At 34.3% G+C, this 19,652-nt stretch overlaps 1 protein-coding gene and 1 long non-coding RNA gene across 2 annotated transcripts; one reads left to right on the plus strand and one right to left on the minus strand.

The window, feature by feature from the left end:
• The first annotated feature begins 7,505 nt into the window (after positions 1–7,505).
• Positions 7,506–8,590, plus strand: LOC309501573. The gene is made up of 2 exons (XR_014206920.1): positions 7,506–7,885; positions 8,284–8,590. It is a non-coding gene; the product is annotated as an uncharacterized lncRNA (long non-coding RNA).
• Positions 8,591–9,255: 665 nt separating this feature from the next.
• Positions 9,256–10,639, minus strand: LOC309501529 (complement C1q-like protein 4). Its single transcript, XM_082173707.1, has 4 exons — positions 10,383–10,639; positions 10,177–10,239; positions 9,934–10,065; positions 9,256–9,843 (listed from the first exon to the last, which is right to left on the minus strand). The coding sequence occupies exons 1-4, from the start codon at positions 10,549–10,551 to the stop codon at positions 9,566–9,568; spliced, it is 642 nt and encodes a 213-aa protein (XP_082029833.1). The 5' UTR covers positions 10,552–10,639; the 3' UTR covers positions 9,256–9,565.
• Positions 10,640–19,652: the final 9,013 nt, after the last annotated feature.

Genomic DNA, 19,652 nt, shown 5'->3' on the forward strand with positions numbered 1-19,652 from the left:
CTCAACTGTTAAATAACATCTTGGAGATTAAAATAATATCAGATTTGTCTTATTTTAAATAAACACAAAAAATAGAGATGAAAAATTAACTTAAGTAAGAAATTTACTTTTGCTATGGTTTAATAAATGTCTATGGATATCTTCCAAAAAAAAAAAAAACATTTTGGCGGATTTTTTTTTTCTATATAGTGTTGATATGGCAACTAGTAAATACACAAAGTTTCATCATCCAAGCATGTGCGGAAGTATTTAAAACAAGCGTGTTACAACTAGGCTAGCCCCGCGTTAGGTTGTGCCCCGCGCTCCCCTACTTTTATTCATCAAGGACACATTAAATTGATCAAAAGTGACAGTAAAGACATTTATAATGTTACAAAAGATTCTATTTCAAATAAATGTAAATGTTCAAATAAAAAAATTCTATTCATCAAATAATCCTGAGAAATAAAATGTATGACGGTTTCCACAGAAATCTGAACTGTTTTCAACACTGATAATAATCATAAATGTTTCTTGATCATCAAATCATCATATTAGAATTATTCCTGAGGGATCATGTGACACTGAAGACTGGAGTAATGATGCTGAAAATTCAGCTTTGATCACAGGAATAAATTACACTTTACTATATGTTTTCAGATAGAAAACAGCTGATTTACACTGGAATAATATTTCACAATTTTTACTGTATTTTTAATCAAATAAACACAGCTTTGGTGAGCAGAAGAGACTCTTTTAAAAACATAAAAAATCTTAGCGACTCCAAACTTGTGAACGGCAGTGTATGTATAAAGTGTGCGTATTTTTCTTGTACCTGTCTCTTCTTCACCTGTCTCTTCTTCACCTGTCACTTGTTCTGGCCTCAGGTTACAAACAGAACTGTCTCCACCTTGGTGTAAAACAACCACCTTATTGTAATTTGTTCGACCAGAATCTACATTTATTTTAGTAAAAAATCAAAGTATTATATTTATGACAAAATGTTTTGTTGAACATCAATGAAAGACTGTAAGTTAACTTCAAGCTCAAAAGGAAGATCAAAAATAGTTAGCTTGATTTCGTCTGTTTGATGCTATATAGGCTTTATGGAACTTGTTAAAATATTTGTCTGCATTCTGGTGGTTAATTCATCAAGTTATGTCAAAACCAAATCATAAATGACAGAGAGCCATCATATCAATACATATGTGAAATACTAAAGAATAGAATATTAATGACATTATGAATAAGAGCTCTCTTATGCATACATGTATCAACATTATTGTCTTTAATCTGTGTCATATTATTTTTACCACTAGATGGTGCCATAATGAAAAATATTGATAAATATTAGTTTAGTAACCATTTTAAGCCAGGGGCTCGTTCTTCGTACGTTGCTTATTACATCCGAGATCAAATGACACATCCAAGATGATATCATCGTGCTAATCATGATCTGGCTAACTCGGTTCTTCGAACACACTTGCCGGATATGATTAGTATAGCTGGATTGAGTTATCTGAGATAATTGCGCGTTCATGCGCTGGTTTAAAAGGGGACATGTATCGATAGTAGAAACATTGATCAGCAACGCTGCTATTGGCTGTTCAGCGTGGCCAAAGAGCGCGCTCAGTTTTTCTCCGCAGCAGAGCAAGAACTAATAGTCGAAGTTTATTCGGAATTTTAATGTTTAATTAAAACGCCAGGGAACACCTGACAATTTAGATCCGTTAGAAGTGGCCATGTTAGATGTTTTTATCACTTATTAGCCTATATTTTTGCATTTTAATAATTGCATAATTACTTTGTTCATTGTAATGTCAGAGTCACCACACTAGAACATGGGAACAAACAAAAGTGAAGTACAAAAATATTCTACATAATGGTAATTTTTAATTATATTATAGTCTCTTTTATAAAAGACACTGTTAAATAAATGGTTGTCTGTTTATAAAAGCAACCAAGAAAAAGGCTGAGAAAAAAAAAAAGGAAGAAAAGATCTTAAGAAGTAGCCTACACTGTAAAATAATTTTTGCTGCATTCAATTAAGGCCGTATAGTCATTTCAACTGTTAAATCTTGAGTAATGATGAATTGCTTTGACTTGTGAAAGTGAAAACTGATAAACTTATGTTAATGTAAAAATATTTTTCCAGAGTGTAGTTCATTGTAATGACATTGTGTTTTCCTCTTTTGTGCACTTTTACATAATACACCAACACTTGTATCTGTTCCCAAGAAAGTGATGGCTGAAATATGTGCAGTAAGTGGACATTTTCTAACTTTCCAAAGGAAAGAAAGTATAAGACTTTGTAATGTCCATTTGTTTCCATTGCACTGGACAGTGAATAAACCCTCTCAGATAACGGTCATATGGAGGAACTAGCCTACCTGCAAGTGCATAAATGACTTTACTTAATTTATACTTGTATGCTTTATGGCTGCAATTTAAGTTGCAGGATTCCACATCTACAGAAAGGCCTACAGAAGAGTCTGCACAGACAGAGGAGACATAGGCCTATACAGGTGGGCAGTGGATAGCCAACTTTTCCTTTTTATTTGTTGCATGAGGCATGTGTCTAATATCTCTTGTTGCAGGCATTTGAACACTGGCTTTTCTTTACAAAGAACAATTGAAATAAAACTCAAGGAACTAAGCATATTTGTCTTTTATTAAACATTTAATGAAAAGTTATTATTATTATTATATATTTTTTTGCAATGTTGTGTAATATGGCACATGCAACAATGTCACAGGCCCTGTCAGGTGTGCAACCCTCAGACTTATCAGACACTGAAATCTTCCCTTTAGTTAGCCAAAGTTCATTTCATTGTGTGCCCTTGTCCTGCTAGAGCTGCATAACTGGTTTGGGTCAGGGAATGGGGTCATAAAACACCTGTCTGCAGGCAGGAACATGTCATAATCACCTATGAAAAAATGCAGTTCTGTTAGGATCAGCATAAGTGTATGTAATACAGTGAGCTTGATATTTAATTGTGGAACTTTCCTTACCACTTGCAAATAATGTGCATAAATGTGAATCTCTGAAAATGCTTAAGTCATGCACAGATCCTGGCCATTTTGCGTTCACATTTGTGATATGGAAGATTTTAGTCAACTGCCTTTTTTTATTTGATATAATATTACTAATCTGGAATATTAAGAATCACAATAGTAACTGGGCTGCACATTTACATTGTGAACCCCCTTTCTGTTCACATAATCCCCTTCATTGAGGCCTTGATGGCAGTCTATGGTAGCCTATGGTCAGGGCTGGACTGGGACAAAAAATCGGCCCGGGCATTTTGGCCCAGACTGGCCCACTATATGATCATCTTTGCACGCCCTTAATTATATGCATACCAACTCCTATTCCTTAAAACCACTAATGCCATGTCATGAGTGAGTATAGGAACGAGTGAAAATTTGACATTTATTAATTAATACAGTTGAACTATACTCCACAGTGATGAATCCTAAAACAAGCTATAAGCTGCAATGGCATAGCAATACCAGTGTTTCTCACAGGATTTTTGGTAAAACTGTGGTGGGTGGACCTTGGTTCTTCTAGGGAGGTCCGGGGGCATGCCCCCACGTGAGAAAATTTTGTGCATTTTAATGTTAAATTCATCAATCTGGTGCACTTTGAGAGTTCAAAATTAAAATCTCCAACCCATATTCAGTGTGCAAATTAAACGAAAAATTCAAACCTCTTTTAGTTACAGTGTCTATTTACATTACACCTACTACATAATAATAGTTATAATATTAATCCAATGACAGTAATAGCCATATTTTGTAAAACAAATGCACTAAAAAATAAAGGAAACTTTCATAATTAGTTTTGGACCAATTTCTATACTTGAAAGAGATAAGCACATGATCTTTTATTTTGACGCAAACTGCATCAAGCTTTTATTTTGGCGGAAAACATGGTTTACAAACGCCTCTCATTAAATTTCTAGTGAATTGCGGTAATCGTCTTTATATACTGTCTATGTAATCGTCAACTATGCAATGTGGAAATAATCTGTAACTGGGTTATGGGTTCCTACACTCGATCATGACATAGCTTAAGTGTTTTGAAAGTAGTTCTGCTTACCGCAGGCTCTATACACTTTCTCATCTCTCTCCTGATCCTCCTCACTATCATCATCATCACAGGAGCTGATGAAGGGCAGAAAACATATATTTTGACACATTTTACAGTGTCTGCTTTAAGGGCCTGGTTCAATTTTTTCACGCTATTTCTCTGCACAATCCTTGCGTTTCTTCTCCATCTCGCAGACTACTTTGACAGATACAACTGAAACTGCTGCACGCGCGCTCACTAGTTTAAAGTTGTGATTGGGCCAGCCCAGTGTCAATCAAGAAAAGAACCAATGGGCCGCTGATCTACGTGTTTCATGGGCTGGTCTGTCAGAAAAAAATAAAATAACACTGACTTTTTTTGACCACTGCATTACACCGGCACAAACCCAGCGCCGCCAATTAAGCAAAACAAAACAAAACGAATGGGCCGCCGATGTACAAATTTTATGGGCCGTTAAAAAAAATAAAAAATAGAAAAATAATAAAAATGATGTATGAGTATGAGATGTATCGGCCCAAAAAGCACGTCGGCCCACCGGGCAAATGCCCGGTATGCCCGATGGCCAGTCCAGCCCTGCCTATGGTACCAATCACGTTAGTGAAGCCTGAGTGACATATACTGTAATCGGCATGGTCATGATTGCATGATCTTCATAAAAAATTATGATAGCCTAAAAAAAAAGAAAAATTTGCTTTTAAAAAAAACTGCTTTACAACATTGGGTCTTAAGTGGCTTGGAAATGCCACATTTTTTAAACCTAAAAGCGGCAGGTAAACTTCGAATGACACGACATACAGCACTTTCCATCAAGTTCTCCGCATAGTGTAAAGGAAAGAGCCACTTGCAAATAATCTTAGGGCAATGCAAACAGTTTGTGCTGTAGTTAAAGCCCGACTCCGACAAGTCGAAAATAAATGTGCGTCTCCAACAAATGAATAATGTAAACGACAAACTCACGAGTCACGAGAAAAAATATATATTTCAGAAAGTGCACTATCGCGCTGCGCTGGACTTCCCGTATCAGCTCCGCTTATAAAGCCGCAGTCTAATCCTGTTTACATGAAATAAGCCTGCTCCCGAGCAGGTTTAAGATTGCGCACCTGTTGCTATGACAGCAAGTCCAGGGGGTTGTTCCATAAAAGACGCTTAGAAAAGCGGGGATTAAACTCCAAAACCGGACTTGAATGAGCCTAACAAATAAGTTGGGGCTAAAGTGGTTCCATAAAAGGTAATTGAAGTTCACGCAATCTCACTAATTTGATCCAGGTTTATCAAGTCTAGATAATTGCGTGTGCACGCGTTTTTGAAGCTGCCCTAGAGGTCGATCGTGGATCAAATCGATCCACCATCAAACAGCGTATATTTTATGCTGTTTTTTCCCCCTCAGTGCAAAACTTACATTTTACAGTTATATTCTCCATCTGTAAATGTTAGAAAGTCATGCAAATGTATCCATTTTGCTGCTAATCTTCATATTGAACGAGCGCTGCTGCGCGCATGCGCGCCAAATAGGAGCGCAATAATTCTGACTAAAATATACATTTTGCTTGGAAATATCTTCTGATTATAATAATTTATCTTTAGGATGTTGGATAAGTTGCAGTGAACTTCGAGCGAACAGAAGTAGGCTACTTCAGTGAACAGAATTAGCCTAATTCAGGGAAGTTTATTTTAAGAAACTAAATATAGGCATAAAGATACAAAATATAGTTTTGGGTATAGGACCTATGCTACTTAATAAAGATGATGTATACTTATTTAGAATGCTGAGAATTACAGCTTTTAATGCAATACTTTTTGGAGAAAGCAAGAATCCCCAGTTTTAAATGAGTAGATTTAGTTTCTAAAGTAGGCCTACACTATGGAGAGGATAACATGAAATTAAGAGCAAATGTATACATTTTGAAAAGATATGTGCAACTCTAAAATCAAAGAATATTCCATAAAATAAAGGAATATATATTAGCCTATACATTAACTACATTTTTATATAACCCTCCCTCCCTTTTATTTCTAGTTATTTGTTATTTTATTTATTGACTTATTTAATATTGAATATTTGATATTCAAATAATATTACTTGAACAACTATTAGGAATTATGTGTCATTATAAGAGTTTGATATAAATATGTGAATGTTACATTTTTATTAATATCTATTTATTGTTTTTTGTCTTTTCCCCCTTAAATCATATGTAAAAGTGTCTAACTACTTTTTGGTTATTGTTCTAATCATGTGTTTTTTAGGCTATGTGTTGGTGGGTATTATCACAAAAGAAAAAAAGGAACTGTCCATTTGTATAATTGTGTTAAATGTGTTTGAATTGAAAGCCACAATAAAGTACATAATATATATATATATATATATATATATATATATATATATGCTAAAATATTTGTTATTTGGACATTAGATGTGCCTTATTTAGAATTTTAAACCTACAAGTGTATTTTTATGATAGCAATAACTGTAAAGGGACTATTGTAATGGGGTAAATCAAATGTAGGCTAATATACTGTCAATTACTAAGCTCAGATTCATCTTACCAGTTAAAATTTATACTGTGCTTTTGTAATTATTTATTTTTAATTTTGTGATTTTAACTTCTGCTTTAAAAAGCTTTTTTTTAGATTGTGTTCTAATGTTCTTCTAATCATAAACAAGTACTACAGCTGCCAAACAAAACCAGAGAGAAATGTATTCAAAAATCTTTAAAACAATCTAATTAAATCTTGGGCACAAAACATTCAGCCAGTAAAAAAAGAAAACCTGTAGTATATATATTGTATTTATCTATCTATCTATCTATCTATCTATCTATCTATCTATCTATCTATCTATCTATCTATCTATCTATCTATCTATCTATCTATCTATCTATCTATCTATCTATCTATCTATCTATCTATCTATCTATCTATCTATCTATCTATCTATCTATATATATATATATATATATATATTGTCTAATTTATCATTGTAGCCTTATTTAAGTTTATTTTCTGTATACTGTGTATTTATTTTTGGACTAATAGTGGTTAGTGGTTAATAAAGTCCAATAATGGTATGAGAGAGTGTCAGTGGTAATATCATTGTGTTCTTGTCGGTCAGTGTTAGAGGATCTGTGTAACAGCTGAGGCTTAGCCTGACAGTTAGCCTGCCCTGGACCAGGCTAGTTTCCCAGCATAAGTTGCCAGGGTAACTGAGTTGGAACTATTTTAAGTTTGCTTTATGAAACAGAATCCACCGACAATAAGTCTGACTAACCAAAATAAGCCTGGCTTGTATTCTAATCTTGTTTTATGGAACAACCCTCAGGATGAGCTTCGAAGAACCAAACAATCCAAGATCATGCCAAATCGCCAACAATCAAATCCAGCTAACTGAGTTAGCGACGTACGAAGAACGGGCCCCAGATCTCCGTGTGGAGCATATTGGCTGTTGTCAGACTACTTGTACAAAAATCTCATTGGATTACAATTAATGGCAAAATGAATGTTTGGAAATGTAAACTGATATTTCCTATAGACTCACTACAGCAAAAGTTATAAATAACTGGCTTAAAACATTTTTGGGGGGTCAAAATTCTAACATGTATGTGTGTATGTATGTATGTATGTATGTATGTGTGTGTTTATATTTATTGTATGCGCATGTTTTGTTTGTTTTTTACATCAGAGGGGAAGAGTGTGAAGGCAGAAGTGGGTGAGGCTTCCTCCCTGCAGCATTCCAGCAAGAAAGACAGAGAGAGGGAAGAGCAAGAGATAAACGATTCTGAGGAGGAAAGAGATCTGTTGGAGGAAGAGGAGGACGTTTGTGAAAATGTATCTATTTGCATTTATGATTATGGAAGTTAAGATTAAGTTTAATTGGTGCTGAATTAGTGAGGACATGATTTGAGTAAAGATGTCTAATATTCTTAATATTGTTTGGGTCTCTAAGATTTGTTTCCAACTATAGTTGGTAGTGGTAGTGGCGCAGTGGATAAGACACATGCCTTTGGTGTGAGAGACCCGGGTTCGAATCCACTGTGAGACACCAATGTGTCCCTGAGCAAGACACTTAACCCCTAGTTGCTCCAGAGGCGTGCGACCTCTGACATATATAGCAATTGTAAGTCGCTTTGTATAAAAGCGTCAGCTAAATGAATAAATGTAAATGTAAATGTAAATGTATAGTTTCATACTAAAGTTATTTATTTTCCTCTCAGGTTAAAAGCCAGGAAGGAGAGAATGAAGAAGAGGAAGAAGAGGAGGAAGAGGGTGAGCATGTGGAAGGGGAAGATGGTGACAGCGTTAATGGCGATGACTCATAGGCTGTTTTAAACACCATGGATTTCAGACACCCACTCAAAATTCAGCCCTTTCAGTTCTTTTGAAAGGTTGAAGCCAGTCTTTAAAAGATTTGTCTATAGATGCCTGCACACTTATAATAACTGACACTACAATTACATCAGTTTCACTGATGTCAGTTTATTTTTAATGTAAGCATGACAACTTTTCAGGCTTTTGAAGTCCCTTAACCTTGATGAAGACAAACATTTGTTTTCAAACAACAGAAACTATGACATTCTCCAGTTGTTCCTAATGATTCTGGGTTTTTATTTTTCACTATCAGAATATGTCCATTATGCATTCTCAGAGTGAAACTGGCCTGTTCCCTGTTTGCCCTGTGTCTCTATGGGAATTTTCTTTCTGTGAACAAAGGTAAAATTTGTATTTTTAAAGGGAGAAACTTGAGTGGCTCCTCTACAGAGAACCAACAAGCTTCCATGAAACATCTATGTTTGTATTTACCTGTCTTTTTTTATATCACCCTGTTTCAGAATAATTCTACAGGAAAGTTTCAATAAAATATTAAATTAAATGTGTTGGTTTTTCTTTTCTTTTTTTCTTCAGTGTTAACCTTGGCAAATATTTGATCATGTGACAATGCTGTCAGTGATTTTTAGCTTAAGTAGTTAAGATGTCTTTTAAGTTATAAAAAATAAAACCTTTTTTTTATTACATTTTTTTCATTCATATCACCAATAACATGAATTTGATGTGAAGTGTGATTCATATTTAACCATTAAACTGCATACTATGAACTTTAAAAGTCTAATATTGACTGTTTATCATTGACTTTCTGATTCTTTGATGGTGTCTGACCACCTGGGGGGAAGAATGCAAGTGAATCATAATTCTGTGACATTTGTTTTATTTAATGAAATGTTCAGCATTTAATATGCTAGAGATATGGAAAGTACTACTCTCATTCTTAGATGGATCATATGAGTTTAGCTCATTTACTCTTCAGACTTAATAAAGAAATATGAAGTCGTCCAGACATTAACGTATTGTAACTAAGAAGCATAAACAATGATCTCTCTTTCGTTGTGCCTATTTGCTCTAATTTACTTGGATATAGTTCACTTACACAGGAACAATTAAGTTTCATATAATTGTGTTTTGCATCACATCATGCACTGGATTTCTAAGAAATTCAGGTGTTCACAAGGGGAAAATCAGAAAGCCACTGAAACTAGTGTAACTTGCTGGATCATCATAAACCCAGGTGTTCTTCCAAAGTTGTGTAGAAATCTTATCACCGATCTCCAGTGTGAGAACAACACCATTGCTGCCATTACCATTGCTAACAGGCTTCCAGGCATGCACAGAGCACTGGGTTTCACCGTTCTTCAAGAGACTGACTGCCATTGTGGGTCCACCATGAGAATGAGCATAAAATCTGAAGTAATAGGCTCCTTTTATTGGTGCTGTGAAAATACCTGTAATGCACATGAACAAAGCAGTCACAGAAAATGTCATCATATGTGAACACAGTATTCCTGTAATGGTATTCTCTTTACAGTCCTTACCAGTATTTGAGTCATAGGCACTTCCAACATTACTAAAGACTTTTTTGTATTCCAGAATTTTCAGTTGATTAGTGGGCCCAGTGTTTCCGGTTCCAGATGCCAGAAGTCCAGCAGAGAAAGCAACCTTTTTGGCTGGAAATGAGCAAATGGGCTGATGTAAAATGATGTAGGCTGTGTAATCAAATGCATTTTTAAATTTAATACATTAAATGTCTATGGGAACAAAATGTGCCTTATACTTGCCTTCAATCTCTTTTTGGACAGTTTCAAGCTTATATTGTGAATCTTGTGCCGAGGTATTCAAAGCTGTATGGAATACACATTGATACAAAGTCACAATACTGCAAACCAATGAATTTATAAAGATGTGTAAGTTATAATTTCTTTTTGTAAGTTCATAAATTGTAAAGTTTTTCCACAATGACATGTTCAATACAAATCCACCTTACCTTCATTCTCACTCAATACTTTGGTCAGTGTTTCTTCTAATTTTTGTATCCTTTCATCCATGTGTTTTATCTTCTGGAGCTCAGCAATAATGTCCATACTTGGTGTCAATAAATCTTGTGCAATTGAGCTCCCAGCACAGAGCAGCAGTACCAGCAGCAGTCCTGCCATCGTCTTGCTTTTTTATTTATTTTTAAGACAAATTACTCCTGCGATTATTCCAGAATTCAGCTTTGAATGGCAAACGCTGTTCTTAAATACTTTTTTGTGAAAGGTTGCGAAAGTTTGTAAACATTTGTACTTTAGACTGATGTTGAGAGGGTTTTTTTTGTTTATTTTAGTAGTCCAATAGGACGATTCAATTGTAGAATTGGGTACACTAAAAAATACATTTTCAGCATACCGGTAATTTGGATTTAATGGAATCCAGTTGTCCCCAAAATGTCCCCACAAAGATGGCAATATCTGAATTCCTTGTCCTTGTGGGAATTTTTTTTGGTTCCCATACTTATAAATCATACTAAGTGATGTTTTTGAAAATGGAAAAAATGCAGAAAGTTTGTGAAGGTAGGTTTGTTTGGGGAATAGAGTACAGTTTGTATAGTGTTATGCCTTTGGAATGTATCCATAAGACATGAAAACCCAACATGAGTGAATGTGATTGTGTACACGTTTGGCTATAGGCTACTTGTGAGGGTCAAATAGTGAAATATGACAATCGACAAGTGAGGACTTTTTCCTCATATTAGTTAAGTTGCGCAATCGCGGAAAGTTTAACCTGAAAGCGAGCCAATAGACATGGCAGGTGAAGGCGGTGTCCCCGCAAAAAAACCGAATTACAGTTGTAAATGTCAACAATGTTGGACGCAACAATTTACGTGCATCTTACCATTTATGGGTATTGCAATGTAAATAATACACTTAACACGTGCAGTACACTTAACAGCATGAGCCTACCTCTTGCTATTCTCCAACATCTCCAACATATATATATTAAAATAAAAGAGGGAAAAAAGGACACATTTTCCAACCTACTCATAACCCCCATTGTTCTTATTTTGTTTAAAGGTCTTTTTTATTTTAATTTAGTACTGCCCTTCAAAAGCTACATAAGATATTTACATACTTACCAAATGACAAAATATTAATTTACACTATTCATCCTGTTCAAATTCCTACATACCCAATGATGTAATGTTGCCTTCATTTTAATTTGTAATTTGTTTAATTCACTGCATTATGCAAAAATAGGCATTAGGCCTACTACATGGTTATATGTAAAATAAATAAATATTATATTTCCAGAAAAATATAAATATATATGATATACTAGTTATGTGATATAAGTTGAGGGGCCCTGTTTTATACGTTTTTTTCTGCACTCCTTGGAGATGTCTATAGGGATTGTTAGATCAACACACCTCTAGCAGGCCCGGTTTTTGGCAGCTATAGGCTGGTGGACTAGGTAATATGAGAGTTTTATGTTTTATATAATCTGATATGAGAGTTTTTATCATATTTTCATTTCAAATAAACCTTTCTTTCTTTCAAGCTGAAAAAAAAATGTCTGTCCGTTTTCGTGTGATTGTCAGCCTCCGCTTTCCCACTAGAAACTAAAGCCACCTAGCATTTGCTGCCACACTTGGACCCATTGTTTACCATGGACCTTTCAACACTGAGATCACTCTGGTTTACAACGATGTCTGACTCTCTGTGCATGGTCATTAAAAATCCCAGGATGTCCTTCGAATAAAGAGTAGGGGTTTAAATCCCTGGCATCCTGGCCAAATTTGCCCATTAGCCTCTGTCCATCATGGCCTCCTAATCATCCTCATATATACTGATTGGCTTCATCACTCTCTCTCCACCAGTAAGCTGGTGTGTGGTGGGCAATCTGGCACAATATGGCTGCCGTCGCATCATCCAGGTGGATGGTGGTGGTTGAGGAGATTCCCCCCTTATGTAAAGCAATTTGAGTGCTGAGATAAGCGCTATATAAATGTAACAAATAATAATTATTATTATTATATAATGTAATGTAGTGGTTACTTTGCTCATTTTCTGCACGCGACTAAAAAATCAACCGAAATAGCTATTCATATTTTCTTTCCTCTTTCATTTGCATGAGTCATGAGTTAAACATCAATGCACGTGTTTTATATCAAGAGTTGCACCAAAAGCAGAAACAATTAGGCAAAGTTAACAATGGCTGTAAATAATAAACCTCTGCTATCTAGTGTTTATACTATCCTGAGACCCATCATTTTTGTATATTTCGTTTTTTTACGATATTACATTGTTTGGATTTTAAGAAACAAATGGCGAATTTTAAAAACAAACAAATTCTCTTAAAAGTTTATCTTGCTCCAAATCAAAGGTCACTAAATATTTTTAAAGACAAAATTGTTATTACCTAGTTAATAATAAGAAAATGAAAACAAGACTCTATAACCAAAACAATATTTTTTTTTATTTTTTTTTATTTTAAATTAAGTATACCAGTAAATTTTAAGGTTCCAGGCTATTTATTATTATATAGCTTAAATGTCCTCTGTAAAAACAGATATGAGAATAATGTTAGAAAAATATGTTTTGAAAATGTTTATTTTTATGCATTTTGTATGCATAATAGTGCCTGCATTTAATTGCCGTTTAATGTAAATCAGGGTTTTCAGGACTTCGACAGCTTCAGGAAACTTCCACCTGATATACTAATTTACTTTTCACAATATGTGAGTAAACATGGCCAGAAATGGGTTTTCTTGTATTGCAAAATGAAGAATTTTTTTTCATTTGCCACATGGTCACTCATGGCATGATTTCTTTTAGCAGTAAGCAGTTGAATGGAAATCCTGGAGTGGAATAAGAGAAGGCTTTGAGTGGAAGGAAAACCTCCACTGCTCCATTCCACTCTTATACCAACTCAAGACCGCTCTGGACAGGGCCGGACTGGGACACAATTTCAGGCCGGGAAATTCTACACCCATCCAGGCCATCCTATGCACCCAAATAAAATTTTGAAACACGGACAACCCTATTTTTTTCCCTAAATTACATTTATTGGTCTAAATCCTTAGGCTGGGGCCGTGTAAAATAATTAAAGGCTTTCTCTTGAACGGTATCCTCACTTCCCTTCTCTTCATTTTCCCTAATATCTCTCTGTCTCTCCCTTCCACCAGTATCATCAGCCTCATACACTAAGTAAAGTGGAGTACTAGTGTTATATATGTATGCATGTACACTACCGTTCACAAGTTTGGGGTCAGTAAGAATTTTTTTTTTTTTTTAAAGAAGTTAAAGAAATGAATAGGGGAGAGCGGGGCACAAAGTAACGCTTTTTGACTTTCTCAGATAGTGTAAATCTACTTATGGTTCAGAGTATTTATTTTTTCCCACATTAATTTCCCACATGTCTAGTACAATTATGTGTTTTTGTTTTATTAATACAGTATATACTTTTTTCTTGATATACCCCGAAAGAATGGAAGTGAAATGTGACAACATGCCCCATAGGTGGGGTACATTGTAACATGTGTGGGGGCACATTGTAACATAACATATGACAGCTTAAAATGTTATCTGATCTAATAAAAAAAATATACAAAACAAACTAAAATATTTTCTAAATTAAATACAATAAAAAAAAAAAATCATATAAAATAATGGCAATTTTTAATAATTAAATATAAACTCATTTTTGAGTTTTGACTATGAACACATGAAAACACAGCTATACAACATAGTTCAAAACAAATAAATAATTAGTAATTTCTGAACATTGACTCTCAGTCTTTATTCACCTTTTTCTCACGTTTTCTCAATAAAATTAATAAAAGTATAGAATATAATAGCATATTTAGGGGCACATTGTAACGCAGTGTTACAACATGCCCCCGCCTGCACAAATGGGATTTAAACCCTGCTAGTGTCTTCTGCTAGTTAGCGAAGCATTAAATAACTATCTCAACTGTTAAATAACATCTTGGAGATTAAAATAATATCAGATTTGTCTTATTTTAAATAAACACAAAAAATAGAGATGAAAAATTAACTTAAGTAAGAAATGTACTTTTGCTATGGTTTAATAAATGTCTATGGATATCTTCCAAAAAAAAAAAAAAAACATTTTGGCGGATTTTTTTTTTTTCTATATAGTGTTGATATGGCAACTAGTAAATACACAAAGTTTCATCATCCAAGCATGTGCGGAAGTATTTAAAACAAGCGTGTTACAACTAGGCTAGCCCCGCGTTAGGTTGTGCCCCGCGCTCCCCTACTTTTATTCATCAAGGACACATTAAATTGATCAAAAGTGACAGTAAAGACATTTATAATGTTACAAAATATTCTATTTCAAATAAATGTAAATGTAAATGTTCAAATAAAAAAATTCTATTCATCAAATAATCCTGAGAAATAAAATGTATGACGGTTTCCACAGAAATCTGAACTGTTTTCAACACTGATAATAATCATAAATGTTTCTTGATCATCAAATCATCATATTAGAATTATTTCTGAGGGATCATGTGACACTGAAGACTGGAGTAATGATGCTGAAAATTCAGCTTTGATCACAGGAATAAATTACACTTTACTATATGTTTTCAGATAGAAAACAGCTGATTTACACTGGAATAATATTTCACAATTTTTACTGTATTTTTAATCAAATAAACACAGCTTTGGTGAGCAGAAGAGACTCTTTTAAAAACATAAAAAATCTTAGCGACTCCAAACTTGTGAACGGCAGTGTATGTATAAAGTGTGCGTATTTTTCTTGTACCTGTCTCTTCTTCACCTGTCTCTTCTTCACCTGTCACTTGTTCTGGCCTCAGGTTACAAACAGAACTGTCTCCACCTTGGTGTAAAACAACCACCTTATTGTAATTTGTTCGACCAGAATCTACATTTATTTTAGTAAAAAATCAAAGTATTATATTTATGACAAAATGTTTTGTTGAACATCAATGAAAGACTGTAAGTTAACTTCAAGCTCAAAAGGAAGATCAAAAATAGTTAGCTTGATTTCGTCTGTTTGATGCTATATAGGCTTTATGGAACTTGTTAAAATATTTGTCTGCATTCTGGTGGTTAATTCATCAAGTTATGTCAAAACCAAGTCATAAATGACAGAGAGCCATCATATCAATACATATGTGAAATACTAAAGAATAGAATATTAATGACATTATGAATAAGAGCTCTCTTATGCATACATGTATCAACATTCTTGTCTTTAATCTGTGTCATATTATTTTTACCACTAGATGGTGCCATAATGAAAAATATTGATAAATATTAGTTTAGTAACCGTTTTAAGCCAGGGGCTCGTTCTTCGTACGTTGCTTATTACATCCGAGATCAAATGACACATCCAAGATGATATCATCGTGCTAATCATGATCTGGCTAACTCGGTTCTTCGAACACACTTGCCGGATATGATTAGTATAGCTGGATTGAGTTATCTGAGATAATTGCGCGTTCATGCGCTGGTTTAAAAGGGGATATGTATCGATAGTAGAAACATTGATCAGCAACGCTGCTATTGGCTGTTCAGCGTGGCCAAAGAGCGCGCTCAGTTTTTCTCCGCAGCAGAGCAAGAACTAATAGTCGAAGTTTATTCGGAATTTTAATGTTTAATTAAAACGCCAGGGAACACCTGACAATTTAGATCCGTTAGAAGTGGCCATGTTAGATGTTTTTATCACTTATTAGCCTATATTTTTGCATTTTAATAATTGCATAATTACTTTGTTCATTGTAATGTCAGAGTCACCACACTAGAACATGGGAACAAACAAAAGTGAAGTACAAAAATATTCTACATAATGGTAATTTTTAATTATATTATAGTCTCTTTTATAAAAGACACTGTTAAATAAATGGTTGTCTGTTTATAAAAGCAACCAAGAAAAAGGCTGAGAAAAAAAAAAAGGAAGAAAAGATCTTAAGAAGTAGCCTACACTGTAAAATAATTTTTGCTGCATTCAATTAAGGCCGTATAGTCATTTCAACTGTTAAATCTTGAGTAATGATGAATTGCTTTGACTTGTGAAAGTGAAAACTGATCAACTTATGTTAATGTAAAAATATTTTTCCAGAGTGTAGTTTATTGTAATGACATTGTGTTTTCCTCTTTTGTGCACTTTTACATAATACACCAACACTTGTATCTGTTCCCAAGAAAGTGATGGCTGAAATATGTGCAGTAAGTGGACATTTTCTAACTTTCCAAAGGAAAGAAAGTATAAGACTTTGTAATGTCCATTTGTTTCCATTGCACTGGACAGTGAATAAACCCTCTCAGATAACGGTCATATGGAGGAACTAGCCTACCTGCAAGTGCATAAATGACTTTACTTAATTTATACTTGTATGCTTTATGGCTGCAATTTAAGTTGCAGGATTCCACATCTACAGAAAGGCCTACAGAAGAGTCTGCACAGACAGAGGAGACATAGGCCTATACAGGTGGGCAGTGGATAGCCAACTTTTCCTTTTTATTTGTTGCATGAGGCATGTGTCTAATATCTCTTGTTGCAGGCATTTGAACACTGGCTTTTCTTTACAAAGAACAATTGAAATAAAACTCAAGGAACTAAGCATATTTGTCTTTTATTAAACATTTAATGAAAAGTTATTATTATTATTATATATATTTTTTGCAATGTTGTGTAATATGGCACATGCAACAATGTCACAGGCCCTGTCAGGTGTGCAACCCTCAGACTTATCAGACACTGAAATCTTCCCTTTAGTTAGCCAAAGTTCATTTCATTGTGTGCCCTTGTCCTGCTAGAGCTGCATAACTGGTTTGGGTCAGGGAATGGGGTCATAAAACACCTGTCTGCAGGCAGGAACATGTCATAATCACCTATGAAAAAATGCAGTTCTGTTAGGATCAGCATAAGTGTATGTAATACAGTGAGCTTGATATTTAATTGTGGAACTTTCCTTACCACTTGCAAATAATGTGCATAAATGTGAATCTCTGAAAATGCTTAAGTCATGCACAGATCCTGGCCATTTTGCGTTCACATTTGTGATATGGAAGATTTTAGTCAACTGCCTTTTTTTTATTTGATATAATATTACTAATCTGGAATATTAAGAATCACAATAGTAACTGGGCTGCACATTTACATTGTGAACCCCCTTTCTGTTCACATAATCCCCTTCATTGAGGCCTTGATGGCAGTCTATGGTAGCCTATGGTACCAATCACGTTAGTGAAGCCTGAGTGACATATACTGTAATCGGCATGGTCATGATTGCATGATCTTCATAAAAAATTATGATAGCCTAAAAAAAAAGAAAAATTTGCTTTAAAAAAAAACTGCTTTACAACATTGGGTCTTAAGTGGCTTGGAAATGCCACATTTTTTAAACCTAAAAGCGGCAGGTAAACTTCGAATGACACGACATACAGCACTTTCCATCAAGTTCTCCGCATAGTGTAAAGGAAAGAGCCACTTGCAAATAATCTTAGGGCAATGCAAACAGTTTGTGCTGTAGTTAAAGCCCGACTCCGACAAGTCGAAAATAAATGTGCGTCTCCAACAAATGAATAATGTAAACGACAAACTCACGAGTCACGAGAAAAAATATATATTTCAGAAAGTGCACTATCGCGCTGCGCTGGACTTCCCGTATCAGCTCCGCTTATAAAGCCGCAGTCTAATCCTGTTTACATGAAATAAGCCTGCTCCCGAGCAGGTTTAAGATTGCGCACCTGTTGCTATGACAGCAAGTCCAGGGGGTTGTTCCATAAAAGACGCTTAGAAAAGCGGGGATTAAACTCCAAAACCGGACTTGAATGAGCCTAACAAATAAGTTGGGGCTAAAGTGGTTCCATAAAAGGTAATTGAAGTTCACGCAATCTCACTAATTTGATCCAGGTTTATCAAGTCTAGATAATTGCGTGTGCACGCGTTTTTGAAGCTGCCCTAGAGGTCGATCGTGGATCAAATCGATCCACCATCAAACAGCGTATATTTTATGCTGTTTTTTCCCCCTCAGTGCAAAACTTACATTTTACAGTTATATTCTCCATCTGTAAATGTTAGAAAGTCATGCAAATGTATCCATTTTGCTGCTAATCTTCATATTGAACGAGCGCTGCTGCGCGCATGCGCGCCAAATAGGAGCGCAATAATTCTGACTAAAATATACATTTTGCTTGGAAATATCTTCTGATTATAATAATTTATCTTTAGGATGTTGGATAAGTTGCAGTGAACTTCGAGCGAACAGAAGTAGGCTACTTCAGTGAACAGAATTAGCCTAATTCAGGGAAGTTTATTTTAAGAAACTAAATATAGGCATAAAGATACAAAATATAGTTTTGGGTATAGGACCTATGCTACTTAATAAAGATGATGTATACTTATTTAGAATGCTGAGAATTACAGCTTTTAATGCAATACTTTTTGGAGAAAGCAAGAATCCCCAGTTTTAAATGAGTAGATTTAGTTTCTAAAGTAGGCCTACACTATGGAGAGGATAACATGAAATTAAGAGCAAATGTATACATTTTGAAAAGATATGTGCAACTCTAAAATCAAAGAATATTCCATAAAATAAAGGAATATATATTAGCCTATACATTAACTACATTTTTATATAACCCTCCCTCCCTTTTATTTCTAGTTATTTGTTATTTTATTTATTGACTTATTTAATATTGAATATTTGATATTCAAATAATATTACTTGAACAACTATTAGGAATTATGTGTCATTATAAGAGTTTGATATAAATATGTGAATGTTACATTTTTATTAATATCTATTTATTGTTTTTTGTCTTTTCCCCCTTAAATCATATGTAAAAGTGTCTAACTACTTTTTGGTTATTGTTCTAATCATGTGTTTTTTAGGCTATGTGTTGGTGGGTATTATCACAAAAGAAAAAAAGGAACTGTCCATTTGTATAATTGTGTTAAATGTGTTTGAATTGAAAGCCACAATAAAGTACATAATATATATATATATATATATATATATATATGCTAAAATATTTGTTATTTGGACATTAGATGTGCCTTATTTAGAATTTTAAACCTACAAGTGTATTTTTATGATAGCAATAACTGTAAAGGGACTATTGTAATGGGGTAAATCAAATGTAGGCTAATATACTGTCAATTACTAAGCTCAGATTCATCTTACCAGTTAAAATTTATACTGTGCTTTTGTAATTATTTATTTTTAATTTTGTGATTTTAACTTCTGCTTTAAAAAGCTTTTTTTTAGATTGTGTTCTAA

Source organism: Leuciscus leuciscus (assembly GCF_965113295.1).
Source record: "Leuciscus leuciscus genome assembly, chromosome: 6".
Taxonomy (NCBI): domain Eukaryota; kingdom Metazoa; phylum Chordata; class Actinopteri; order Cypriniformes; family Leuciscidae; genus Leuciscus; species Leuciscus leuciscus.

What these genes read in the sequence shown, in the direction of transcription:
- LOC309501529 (XM_082173707.1), bottom strand. Translation starts at nt 10,551, where the DNA reads ATGGCAGGACTGCTGCTGGTACTGCTGCTCTGTGCTGGGAGCTCAATT. An exon ending in AGTATTGAGTGAGAATGAAG is followed by an intron (nt 10,240 to 10,382) that starts GTAAGGTGGATT and finishes TATTCCATACAG; the next exon opens with CTTTGAATACCTCGGCACAA. An exon ending in TGTCCAAAAAGAGATTGAAG is followed by an intron (nt 10,066 to 10,176) that starts GCAAGTATAAGG and finishes GCTCATTTCCAG; the next exon opens with CCAAAAAGGTTGCTTTCTCT.